The sequence below is a fragment of the Drosophila yakuba genome, chromosome 3R (genome assembly GCF_016746365.2).
Source record: "Drosophila yakuba strain Tai18E2 chromosome 3R, Prin_Dyak_Tai18E2_2.1, whole genome shotgun sequence".
Taxonomy (NCBI): domain Eukaryota; kingdom Metazoa; phylum Arthropoda; class Insecta; order Diptera; family Drosophilidae; genus Drosophila; species Drosophila yakuba.
The window spans coordinates 20,771,029-20,782,244 of NC_052530.2; the positions used below are offsets into that span (position 1 = coordinate 20,771,029).

Consider the following 11,216-nt stretch of genomic DNA (forward strand, 5'->3'; position numbering starts at 1 on the left):
GTGCCGATGGGCGGGGCAGATTGCAATGTCGGGGGCGTGGTTAAATGAAGGGCAACCGCTTCCTTTTTAATGAACAAAACTTTTGGCCAAATAAAAGGCAATACCCGAGGAGCAGAATCAGGAGCAGGAGCACCGGCTTAACTGGATGGGTGCGTGGTTGGGTGGGCAACTTTGAAAAGTGCAAGGAAAAATACTTTATTTTTCATGTGGCCAGGACACAAAGCAAGGATTAGCCAAAAGCTTTGGCCAGCAATCCAAACAAAAGCAACGCAAAGAAAACAACAGCTCCCAAAAAAATAATGGGAAACTTCAAGTGCATATTTGAATATTTTCGGGGCCAAGTGAATGTAGTACGTGTGTTGTCTGTGTGTGTGTGTGAAAATATTTGAAAAGTTTTTAATTAACCAAACGAATGAGTGTGAGACTTCGAACATGCATGGCTGGATGTTTGTCCCTAGTAAATTCCTTGGGTCCTGCGGCTAATTGGCTGTGGGCGCATTAATTGGAAATTTGCCAGGACAAACTTTGGCCCAAAAAAGCAGGGCAAATATTTATCAAGCCTTCTCTTCCCGCCTCTCGCATCGTCACCACAGGCACACAGGCACTGGTTCGTCCTGGCAGTCCGCACAGCTCCATTTCGGCCGAGGATCGCACCTCGATGGCCAGCTGCATCTGCAAGGCCAAGGCTCTCGTGGATAGTTTGCCCAATCCCTACGACAAGGAGGCGCTCAAATTCAAGGTGAGTGGCTGAATTCAAGCAAATATGAAACTTTCATTAAAAGGCAGGAGTCCCCTGCCCATTATAAAGATTTCTTGAAGCACGTTAATCTAATAATTTTACATCCCATCTGCAGAAGGGCGACCTTATCGATGTGCTGTCGATGAACGCCTCGGGCATTTGGAAGGGACGATGCCACGGCCGCGTGGGCCACTTCAAGTTCATCAACGTGGAGGTGCTGCCGGAGCAGCGAATGAAGAACTCCAGCAGCAAGACCCTGGCCCCCGGCTCCCGTTTGGCCAATTCTGGAAATGGCAGCCACAATGGTGGGCCCTGCTCCGTGGAGGACCTGCTGATTCGCATCGGACTCAAGGAGTACACGTCCGTGTTTGTGCTCAACGGGTAAGTGGTGTAGATGAAACAAATTTACCAACAATATTTTTTGTTGGATTGTTTCACCTATCGTTCCATTTGCAGCTACGAGGACCTGGAACTGTTCAAGGAACTGGAGCCCGCCGACCTGGATTACCTGGGCATTCTCAACCAGGAGCATCGCGCCAAGCTGCTGACGGCTGTGCAACTGCTGCATGACATTGAATGTAAGTTCAGTCACCAAGAGACCTTGAATTCCTTAAACCTCTGGCTCATTTTATGCAACGATTTCTATGAATGGCGAACTTTTTTGGAGAATTGTGAAATGCATCAATTTAAATCTAAGCTTTATTAGACCTATATGACGTACAATGTAGTTTTTATCAGGTACTAAACAACACTTGATAAGTTTTATGTAGCCATAAACACGGTTTTGTAAAACAGTTGCAACTAGTAACACTTTCGTTCGCCCTTTTCTGTGAATCATTGCTTGAATAAGCCATAAATTGATAGAGCCTAACCTAACCTACTCTAACCCCGAACCAAACACCACACCCACCCACACATCACGCATACTCACAGCTACAAATTTCGCCCGCACAGGCTCCGATGTGGATATAGCCGGTTCCAGCTCGGAAAATGACGAAGCCCGCCTGAACAACATTAACATGAAGCATGGAGCTTCGCCCTTTGGTCGACGCCACTTTCCCCGCGACTCCGGATGCTACGAGGGATCGCCGCTACCCAGCTCACAGACACCCACGCAGGCGGTGAACTCGACGGACGAGTCGAACAGCCTGGACGACGTGGTGACCAAGTGTTCCAGCGAAATCATGAAGCGCGTTGAGAGCGCCCGCCGTTGCAAGGACAATCCGTTCAAAACCACTCTGCCAGGCGGAGGACGATTGGGCAAGAAGTCCTTTCTCGGTGGCAACGGCCTTATGGCGGACGATACGCTCACGCGTGGAGGGCTTAGCGAGAAGTCGAGCGATTCGGGGGTCAGCAGCAGTTCGCTATCGTCGGGTCCGCTGAAGAGCAGCACTTAACATTTGCCCACCATACTGGCCCACGAGCTGCTGCTGGGCGTGGGCTCGGGCATGGGCATGGGCTTGGGTCTTGGCCTTGGTCTTGGCACCATGAGTCATGGCACCACCGGTACCCTGACGCCCCACGGAGTGGCCACCGCCACCTCGCCCACCGCTCATTCGGCACCGCTGGGTAATATATGCAACACGCTGCCACATGCACCAAGCTCCTCCGGCGGCGGCGGCGGCGGCGGCAACGGCGGCCTATCTTCCTCCATGGCCAGCAACCTGCCACTGAACCGGAATCTGGTAATGCTGCGCAATCATCTGCGCAAGAATACGGGCGGTAGCATTACCGGAAATGGCGGCGTAGGAGCTTCCGGTGTTGGAGCACAACTGCTGCAGGATCAGGACGACAGACTGGAGGATCAATAACCCATTTACTACATCAAGTTCTTAGTTTAGTCTCCCGTTGAGTTAGGTGTATTTCAATTGCTGTGATTCGATAGTGAAAACAAAAGGCCAACACGCGTCTTTCAGTTCAAATGTATAGTATGTATAGAGAGAGATAGACAGACAGTTAAGTGAGAGAGAGCGGTATAGTGGGGGATGTGTTTATGGGTGAGAGAGATAGCAAGCAGAGATAGTCAGAGTCAGTCAATCCTTCCTCCGATAATGTTGGCATTTACACAAATATTTAACACTTATATATAGATACAGACTTTACAGACTTATATACATACACAGTTTGCAGAAAAGGAGAAATTTTATATACTTAGTGATATAATGAAAATATTTATATATTTTGACTAATTTTAGTTAGTTTAAAGCTATGCATTGAATGAGACTTGTATGATTTGCCATTTGATTACCATTTAATTGCTTTGTGTATGCATATTTCTCAACGTGATATTGTGAAACGTCCAACTTGAATTGCATTTTAAATAGATTCATTTTCAACGTTTTAATAACAGACACACATAGAAGTTGATTCCTATTTTAAGGCACTAAACTGAGTGCAAGCAATAGACCAATTCAATTTTAGCAACCAAACAGAATATTTATAAACAAGAATAGAAAACATAAGAAGGAACAGAACACCAACTGCCATTCGAAACTAATTTTAATTTGTTAAACTCGTATAAGGACAATGTAAATGGAATGAATGCATCGTGCAAATCCGTCAAAAACTTGTATAAATTAATGCCGAAAATTGCCAAATCGAGCAAACAAAAGTAATGTACGCTAAGCAATATTTTCAAATCGTAGCGTGTCGTTTCCGGATCGTGTGTATATATATGGAATGATCCAGTTAAGATTTATTATGCCTCTTATAGATGATATCAAAACGTATCCACTATGAGCGATTTAGCGATAATCAAAAGCAGACAATGAAATTAGTCAGGCAGCGCAAATGTTTTTAATCAGTTTTCAGCAATTAGTTAAATAAATGAACGAATATTTATCACGGCACAACAACTACGAATAACATATTTAAATTAAAACTGATTAAAATACATATTAATGAATAGCATAACTAAGCGTAGAGCATATGATTCTAATATAGCAATTGACAAAATGTAAATGAGTTTATTCGAAAAACGCTTTGACTTCTACTCAGAACGTAATTAAACCTGAACATAATTTGTGACATAAGATATCGATATTCATATTGTAACTCAATTAACTCTAATCGCAAATAAATTAAATCAAATTTAAACAACAAACAAACAAATCGCACGTGTTACAGCCAGACGAAGATAAGATTAAAGACATATATATGACAAGAGGATGTGAAATACTGGATTAAAGGAATTTTTTTAAATTTAACTCCAACGTACATATAAGTGTTTCAACTGTAAATTGTAACAAAGTCAAAAGAATATTTATATATTTAGAGACAAGATGAGATGAAATGAGAAGCAAACACAAATCGAACACATCCACACAGCATGTGCTAGCATTTTCTAATTAACACTGTAAAATGATGTAATTTAAAGACAGAATATATAAGCAATATTAAAGTTTAACCTAACAAGGAGCCACAAAATCGATCATAAGGTCAACACATTACAATTGCAAAACAAAACAAAACGAAACAAAAACCATTAAAATTCCAATACACAAAGTAAAACGAGAGCGCAAACTAAAGTATTCAGAGTTCAGTAAATTTTAGAAGAAATTTTCAAAAATAAAACCAAAACTCGGTGGAAAATGATGATTCATGTTTATGCATAAATCAAAATAAAATTCTTTAAATAAAAATGAACATATCTAAAAAGTAAACACTGTAAGAATGTCTTATCATTGGGATCGGGTCGGAATGCTTTCAGCTTTTAGAAGGAAACTATTTTTATATATCAAGTCATTACCTTTCATTGACTCTTATTGGCATTGACTTTCCCATACCCTTGGTTCCAGTTGCCCATAATTTGCAGCTTTTGATCGGGCAAAAGAGGCCGCCCCAATGGCTTTAAGCAGCAATTTGGACTACACTTTAGGTTCCAGGCAATTGAAATTTAGCAAATGGCCTCGCCAGCTAATGTTATTCACCTAAACCCAACTCAAGATCTGTGAAATCTAAACGATTTTCAAACCAGGAACCCTTAAATCGCCGACGCGCTCCGATAAACATGCCTAGTTTTGGTGTCGGTGACAGTCAATGGATTAGCACAGCGACACGGCGACAGCAGACGAGAGCTGCTCTGATTAAATTTACAGATCCACTTCTTATCCCAGATCTATACTATCTGTATGTTGATGATGGTGATGGTGGCGATGATGATGTTTATTCATAGAGTGACAGTCGTCGCTGGCTTAGTTTTTACAGCGTCTAGTCGGGCGGCCGGGAACTGAATTTGCGCTTAAGTGCTTTAGTAAATTGTTAAATTGCTTTTGTCTTTCGCTCGGCCAGTAGTCAGTAGTCAGTAGCCAGTAGTATATGAATATATGAAAATTGATATTATTGCATTTGCACAAGCCCAGCCAAGTGGACTCTATCTCATTGCCAGCAACGTGTTCTCGGCTTAGTTTCAGTCACAAACGAAACTCAAATGCGGCAGCAGCTCAAAACGAGCGCCAAGATAATCGTTTGTTTAATCCAATAAGCAAATAGAAACAATGGAAAAAGTATAAAATACAAATTCTAGATAAAAACCCAACGTCAAAGTGCAAGTGCAGTGGGAGTGTCTTAAATGGCCGTATATCAAAAGATTCTAATCGGGCTTATTTCGAAGCCATAGCCGTGTGTCTTTGCTTTGTCTAGTCTCCGAAATATTTGTGGTTCTCGAATGCAAATGTCTTGGGTCTATCTTATCTGCTGAGAGACTTACGTTCTCGCTGGACTACCGGCTTATGGCCTCTATAAAGATGAAATTGCATCTGCAATCGCCGGGAGGCCCCATATCAATGAAATTAGTTTCCTTATATGTAAAACTGACTGCAATCGAAATGTAAACACTTTTACGACCAACGACATATTGCGCAAATCACCGGACTCATTAGATCCCAATTAACCGTTTGTTTTGCTGTCCAACCGATTAGCATAATGACCCACAATGCCCTTATCAGTGGCGGCGGAGAAAGGTGATTAGATTCGCGAGCCCTGTGAATAAAAAACATAACCTGCTCAACGGGGAAGCCGTCGACTTCAGACACATTTTGGACAGGTTGAGAGCGCCCGGCTCTCGCAATGGTTGTACACATTGGTGTAAATCAGATAGACGTCCTCTTATCAGTAGTTCGTAGTTTTATAATGCCCGTTTTGGACTGATAAGTCGACCCACAACCGTTTGAGCACTCAGAACAGCACCATCGCGTGTTGGCCACAGTTGATGAGCTCTCGCAGACGTCCTAATCCAAAGATTCGCCGTTTTGTGACGGGATGTGAAAAGTGCAATAAAAGTGGCAAAATCCGTTTATATTTCCAAATTTCCCTCAGATTGGGATGATTTCTTTAATGTGCCTATACTCATTAAATTAAATTTAATTAATATCAAAAGTTTCAAAACCCAAAGTTTAAGGAAAATCAGTTTTAAGAAAACCTATTGAATACATCTCAGTTTTTGTGCTCACAATCCAAAAAAGTGGTAAGTGAAATAATAAGAAATTATATTTGCTATTGTAAATATGTTTATTAAAATAAAGAAGAGGAAGTGATCAAATTAGTAAATTTCATCGGTAAAAAGATAAAACTTAATTAGCAAATAAATCAATAAAATGTTTTGTGGCATCTATAAAGTAAATACAATTTCTGCCAGTTTGCAAAAACATCCATCAAGAAGATATTCTGGCTGCAATTTTTGAGCATCATATAATCAAGAATGATTTTATGCCGCCCAAACAAGCAAATCGTATATGCCTCAATGTGATTTTATATTCATAATTTGAAGATTTTAACAACGTTTTGGCGCCAACTGGCGTTGTTAGAAGCTCCGGCAATCTGCCTTAGCTAATTGCCTAGCAATCTCCGCATCCGAGCTGAATTCTGTGCCCCAGATGCCATAAAGATAAGTACGCTTATCTGGCCCTTCGACTGACTGGGGACTACGGCACAGCCACTGGGAGCACTGGTAGTGCAAAATGAGAGACAAGAAGGAACAGGCGAACAGCCGCAAGGCCTCCCAAGTCTCGGGACACTTTTCCCAAATGGACGTGGACGACTCGGAGTTCAACGATCCCTTCCAGGCTCTGATGGAAAAGGCTGGCAACCATGGGCGCTATCAAACCCTATACAATTTTGTATTTGTCGGCGGTTTGGCCTTCAGCGGTGCCATGATCTACATGAATATCATCCTGGCCCTCAATATACCCGATCACTGGTGCACAGTGCCAGGCAGGGAAAACACCAACTTTTCACTGGAGGAGTGGCGGGACATCACCCTGCCCAAGTAAGTGGGAATGTAGCCATCCAAGTTCAATAAACTGAATCATGTTTTGGAATAGACAGGCTGACAACCGAGGAAGGGAGACGTTCAGCAACTGTGAAATGTTTCAAATGAACTTCTCCGAGATCACGGACTGGTCAGCTTGGAATGGCAATCGGACAAAAACAACAGAAAGTGAGTTCCATTTTTCTTATGAAGATGCTAACCATTTACGATAAGAGTTCTTCAAGAGTTATAGTCAAGTTGATTTTGCGCCCGAATTTTAGAAGCCATATCTTACCATATCATGTGGCGTTTTTATTCCCACCATATGCACTTATTTATTTGTGTTAACTTTCTGTGAAACCTCATCAAGTGCTGGGCTTATTGCCAAATATTTAACGAGCCAACCATTTTCCATCAAACAACTTTTTAAGAGAAAGCAAATACATACGTTTGCCGGATTAGTGGTGAAATTACTTGGCATTTGGCTGCTCCCACTGCCGTCTTCTTATAAATATTTGCAACTTTGCACTCGAATGCATTTTACGACCCAGTCCTCATTTCGAACCACTCCCACTTCCACTCCCACATGTCCTTTCAGCCTGCCAGAATGGCTGGAGTTACGACAAGACCTGGTACGAGAGCACCATCCCCACGGACCACAACTGGGTGTGCGCCAAGGATTTGTTCGTGACAAATGTGTTCGTTGTGGGTCGTGTGACGGAGGTGGCCGGCTCATTTATATTGGGACAAATGGGCGACTCGTAAGTAGCGCGACTTCCACCTAACTAAGTTATGGCAGCGCCGGTAATTGAATTTGTCCACTTGGCCGCAGCTACGGTCGCAGGTTTGTGTACTATATCAGCGTGGTCTTCTGCTCCCTGGGACGCCTTGGGTCCATCATGTGCACCAGCTCGTACACGTGGTTCCTCATCATGTCCGGCATCGTGGGCCTCACCGTGAACAGCCTCTTCCAATCGCCGCAAATTATCGGCATGGAAATCTCGCGGGAGTAAGTTTCGCCAAAGTTTTGTGTCCAACTTTTATTGCTGATGCACCCACTCCATTTTGTATCCAGGGAGGACAGGAGTCGAATTGCCTTCTTCCAAAGCTGCGGCTGGTCCATTGGCACCACCCTAATGCCACTGCTCTACTGGTGGCTGCGCCACTGGGACTCCTTCATGTGGCTCACCTCGATACCCACAGCGATGGTCCTGCTTTTTTCCAAGTAAGTCACGCAGCAATAGCCCCACGAAGCTCTAATCATCTTCCAAGTTTCTGCCGTGACACTAATTGTTTCTTAAGTTGGTCAATGTAGTAGTTAGAAAGTTCCCCCCAGTGAACATAAAGCAATTCCATCCCTTACGAAATACATCACTCTGTATTCTGTAAAAGCAAAGTCCCTATATTCATCCTTCCTGAAACTGCCAAATCTTTAATTTCCTGCAGATACGTCATCGAATCGCCGCGTTGGTTGATTAGCAAACAGCGCTTCCGCGAGGCCATTGTGCAACTGCAGAAGATAGCCAAAATTAACGGACATCGCTTCGACATGACCGAGAAGGAATTGGCGGAGATCTACAGTCGGGACAAGCAGGACGTCACCTACGGCATCGCATCGCTCTTCGCTGGCTGGCGGCTGGCACGCAACACTACCATCATGGGTTTCAGCTGGTGAGGAATGTCGATAGACTGCGCGAAAATGTTTGAACTAAAAACTCACTTAGAAAGATATAGATGTAGTGGGTTTATAAGAAAAGTTGTTTAATTTCGAATATCTTATAGTGAGTCTAGTGAGTCCAAAGAATACTAAACATCTATTTTATAAAAATGTTAATATTTCAATGATTTTTCCAACTGCATTTGGCACTTCACACCGACAGCAATTTGCATCTCTAACTGCTGATTCACTTCTATTTCAGGTGCGTGGTGGCCGTCTCCTATTTCACGCTGGTGCTCTTCAGCTCCCGCATGGCGGGCAATCCGTTCCTGAACTTTTTGTTCCAGAGCATTGTGGAAATCCCCGCCTACGTTGTGGGCCGTTATATGGGTGAGTGCTGCGAGGTGTGACGCCACGCTGATTGGAGCAGTCCATCAACGGCGATGGGTCCTCTTACCCACTCTTTTCCAATTTCTACCAGGCGATACGTACGGCAGACGGTTCACCAACTCCGTGTCCTTCCTCATCTCGTTCGTCACCTGCCTGCCCATCATTGTGTATTCGACCGACGAGCGGTACGAGAACCTGATGATCTACCTGGCCACGTTCATCAAGTTCCTCAACGCCCTCACCTTCTTCACCGTGAATCTGCAGTGCCTGGAGATCTATCCCACGTGCATGCGTCAGACTGGCGTGGCATTGGGCACCATTCTGGCCAACGCCATCGGAGTGCTGGCCCCGTACCTGGTCTATCTGGGCACCACCGTGGACATCCGGGCACCGTACTACATCCTGGGCATCCTCTTCCTGCTGGGCGGCATTGGGGCCCTCTTCCTGCCGGAGACTCTGCACAAGAAGCTGCCGGACACCATGGAGGAGGCGGGTCACTTTGGCAAACACGATGTGAGTGGCAATCTGGGTCGAGTTTTTGCTGTTTGCCCGGCTGTAAAACTGGCCAATTGGGATATAAATCGAACGAGTGTGTCCTTTTTTAAATCAGAAAATATTATGGTACATATCAGATATTTTAAAGAATTCTTTCGAAATTATTATGAATGAATTTATCTTAGAATTCAGGTATAAGCAAGTTTAGAAATCTCTTTAGCAAACGTGCAACAAAATATGAAAATCAGCCAGGCAATTTCTCTGTAATTACTTTCTCCAAAGTGGCAAGAGTTCTTCAACCTTCTTCCGCTTCATGAGCAATGAGCCACGCTGGAGTTTTGCTGGCACATCTAATTTATAATCTAAATTATGCAAAGCAGCCGTAGCCTAATTTCATTTTTCACAAATTTAATTTACAGAAATTCTTCAGTCTGCCGAAACCGCCGCCGGCGGCGGAGAAGGACGACATGCTGTCATCCCATCCGGAGTTAACCAGGCTCAGACGCTCGGAGACGGCGCCCTGAATCCCTGAATCCCCGAATCCCGGAATCCGTATCCACGAGACCTGCGAACTCCATCGAAGTGCTCGCCGGCAATCGATTCCCGTTGCCATTCCCGTTCACCACTCACGCGCCCCTTGTGATGTTACGTTAAGTTTGGCCCCAAGTATTGCGAATAAAGTATTGTTATGTAGGCGGCCGTAATAAGACCCGTATAAATCACAAATCACCCGTACGCGCCCGACCATCGGCGCACAAAGAAATCCCGGCAATGAGTTTATCAGCGCATCTGTCAGAAATTTACAAATTACCTGGGGTGGCTAATGCTGTGGCTAATTTAATAAATGACGCGCCACCAGCACACAGCCAGCACCGCACACATGGCGTATGCGTAATGCGTGGCAGGCGCCTGATTTATGCAAGTTATGTATCAATTTTTATCACCAGTTGCAGGAATTGAGCCCTGGCCCTCGTCTGTCCCTTTCGCACTGGAAGTTGGCCAAGTGCTAAACTGTAAGCAGCCACTAACACCGAAACCAACTGACAGCGGAAACGGGAGAAATACAATGTATTGAAATGAAGGGCAAGGATAAGCCGACGTGGGAATGCACTTAAAAACGGCTGGAAATAATTCAAAAAAAGTAACTTAATTAGGACAAATGTGTTAGCTTACTACAGGTATATTTGCATATGAGTAAAATCCCTAACATACAAGATTTATAAATATTTAAATAATATATTGTTTTCCTTCAAAATCCCCCTTTAATGTATATAATAAATAATGTTTGTAGCATGCAAGTTCTGCCACTTAAATCTCTCTATATTATCACAACTTTTCGCTGCATTTGGCAAGTTAAACCTCCTCCAGCAGACTGATATAGCCCTCCTTGAACTAACCATCTCTGCCCCGGTAAAAACTTTTACTCGTACGGCTTGCCAGAAACAGGACGTGCAACTTTTGTGCGCAAAGGTGTTTCGTTTTTCAAGTTATTTATTATGATTTATTTGCCAATGTGGCGCGCTGATGTGCCAACGTCTCAGGCGGAGACTGAATCTTGGTCGTGGTCTTGGTCTGGGTCTTGGTCTTGGTCCGGGCAAGAAGCTACTCCCACTCCGAGTAACCAGCTAGCAGCTACCAACTCCATCTGACGTGGCTGCAGTGGCGATAAGTAAATTGTTTATCCTACT

At 43.9% G+C, this 11,216-nt stretch overlaps 3 protein-coding genes across 8 annotated transcripts in view; all 3 read left to right on the top strand.

The window, feature by feature from the left end:
• Positions 1-2,136, top strand: part of LOC6537706 (sterile alpha motif domain-containing protein 5) — a 155,442-nt gene extending 153,306 nt beyond the window's left edge. For 3 of the 5 annotated variants that reach the window (XM_039376427.2, XM_039376429.2, XM_002098215.4), the window contains 4 exons: positions 594-739; positions 855-1,120; positions 1,196-1,317; positions 1,694-2,136. In XM_039376427.2, coding sequence (XP_039232361.1) covers positions 594-739; positions 855-1,120; positions 1,196-1,317; positions 1,694-2,136 — 977 coding nt within the window. Of the gene's footprint in view, positions 1-593; positions 740-854; positions 1,121-1,195; positions 1,318-1,672 lie in introns of all 5 variants that reach the window. The other 2 variants (XM_039376426.2, XM_039376428.2) reach the window with 1 other exon arrangement.
• Positions 2,137-2,187: 51 nt separating this feature from the next.
• On the top strand, positions 2,188-4,409 carry LOC120321985 (fork head domain-containing protein crocodile-like). Its single transcript, XM_039376435.2, has one exon. The coding sequence runs from the start codon at positions 2,188-2,190 to the stop codon at positions 2,548-2,550; it is 363 nt and encodes a 120-aa protein (XP_039232369.1). The 3' UTR covers positions 2,551-4,409.
• A 740-nt stretch (positions 4,410-5,149) lies between these two features.
• Positions 5,150-10,841, top strand: LOC6537708 (carcinine transporter). Of its 2 annotated transcripts, none has more exons than XM_015192983.3 (10): positions 5,150-6,203; positions 6,507-7,004; positions 7,060-7,175; positions 7,585-7,747; positions 7,819-7,995; positions 8,062-8,211; positions 8,433-8,657; positions 8,906-9,033; positions 9,125-9,546; positions 9,948-10,841. In XM_015192983.3, the coding sequence occupies exons 2-10, from the start codon at positions 6,697-6,699 to the stop codon at positions 10,050-10,052; spliced, it is 1,794 nt and encodes a 597-aa protein (XP_015048469.1). In that variant the 5' UTR covers positions 5,150-6,203; positions 6,507-6,696; the 3' UTR covers positions 10,053-10,841. The 2 variants fall into 2 exon arrangements, with proteins under 2 accessions (XP_015048469.1, XP_002098253.1); XM_002098217.4 differs by having other exon boundaries at positions 6,544-7,004.
• The last annotated feature ends 375 nt before the right edge of the window (positions 10,842-11,216 follow it).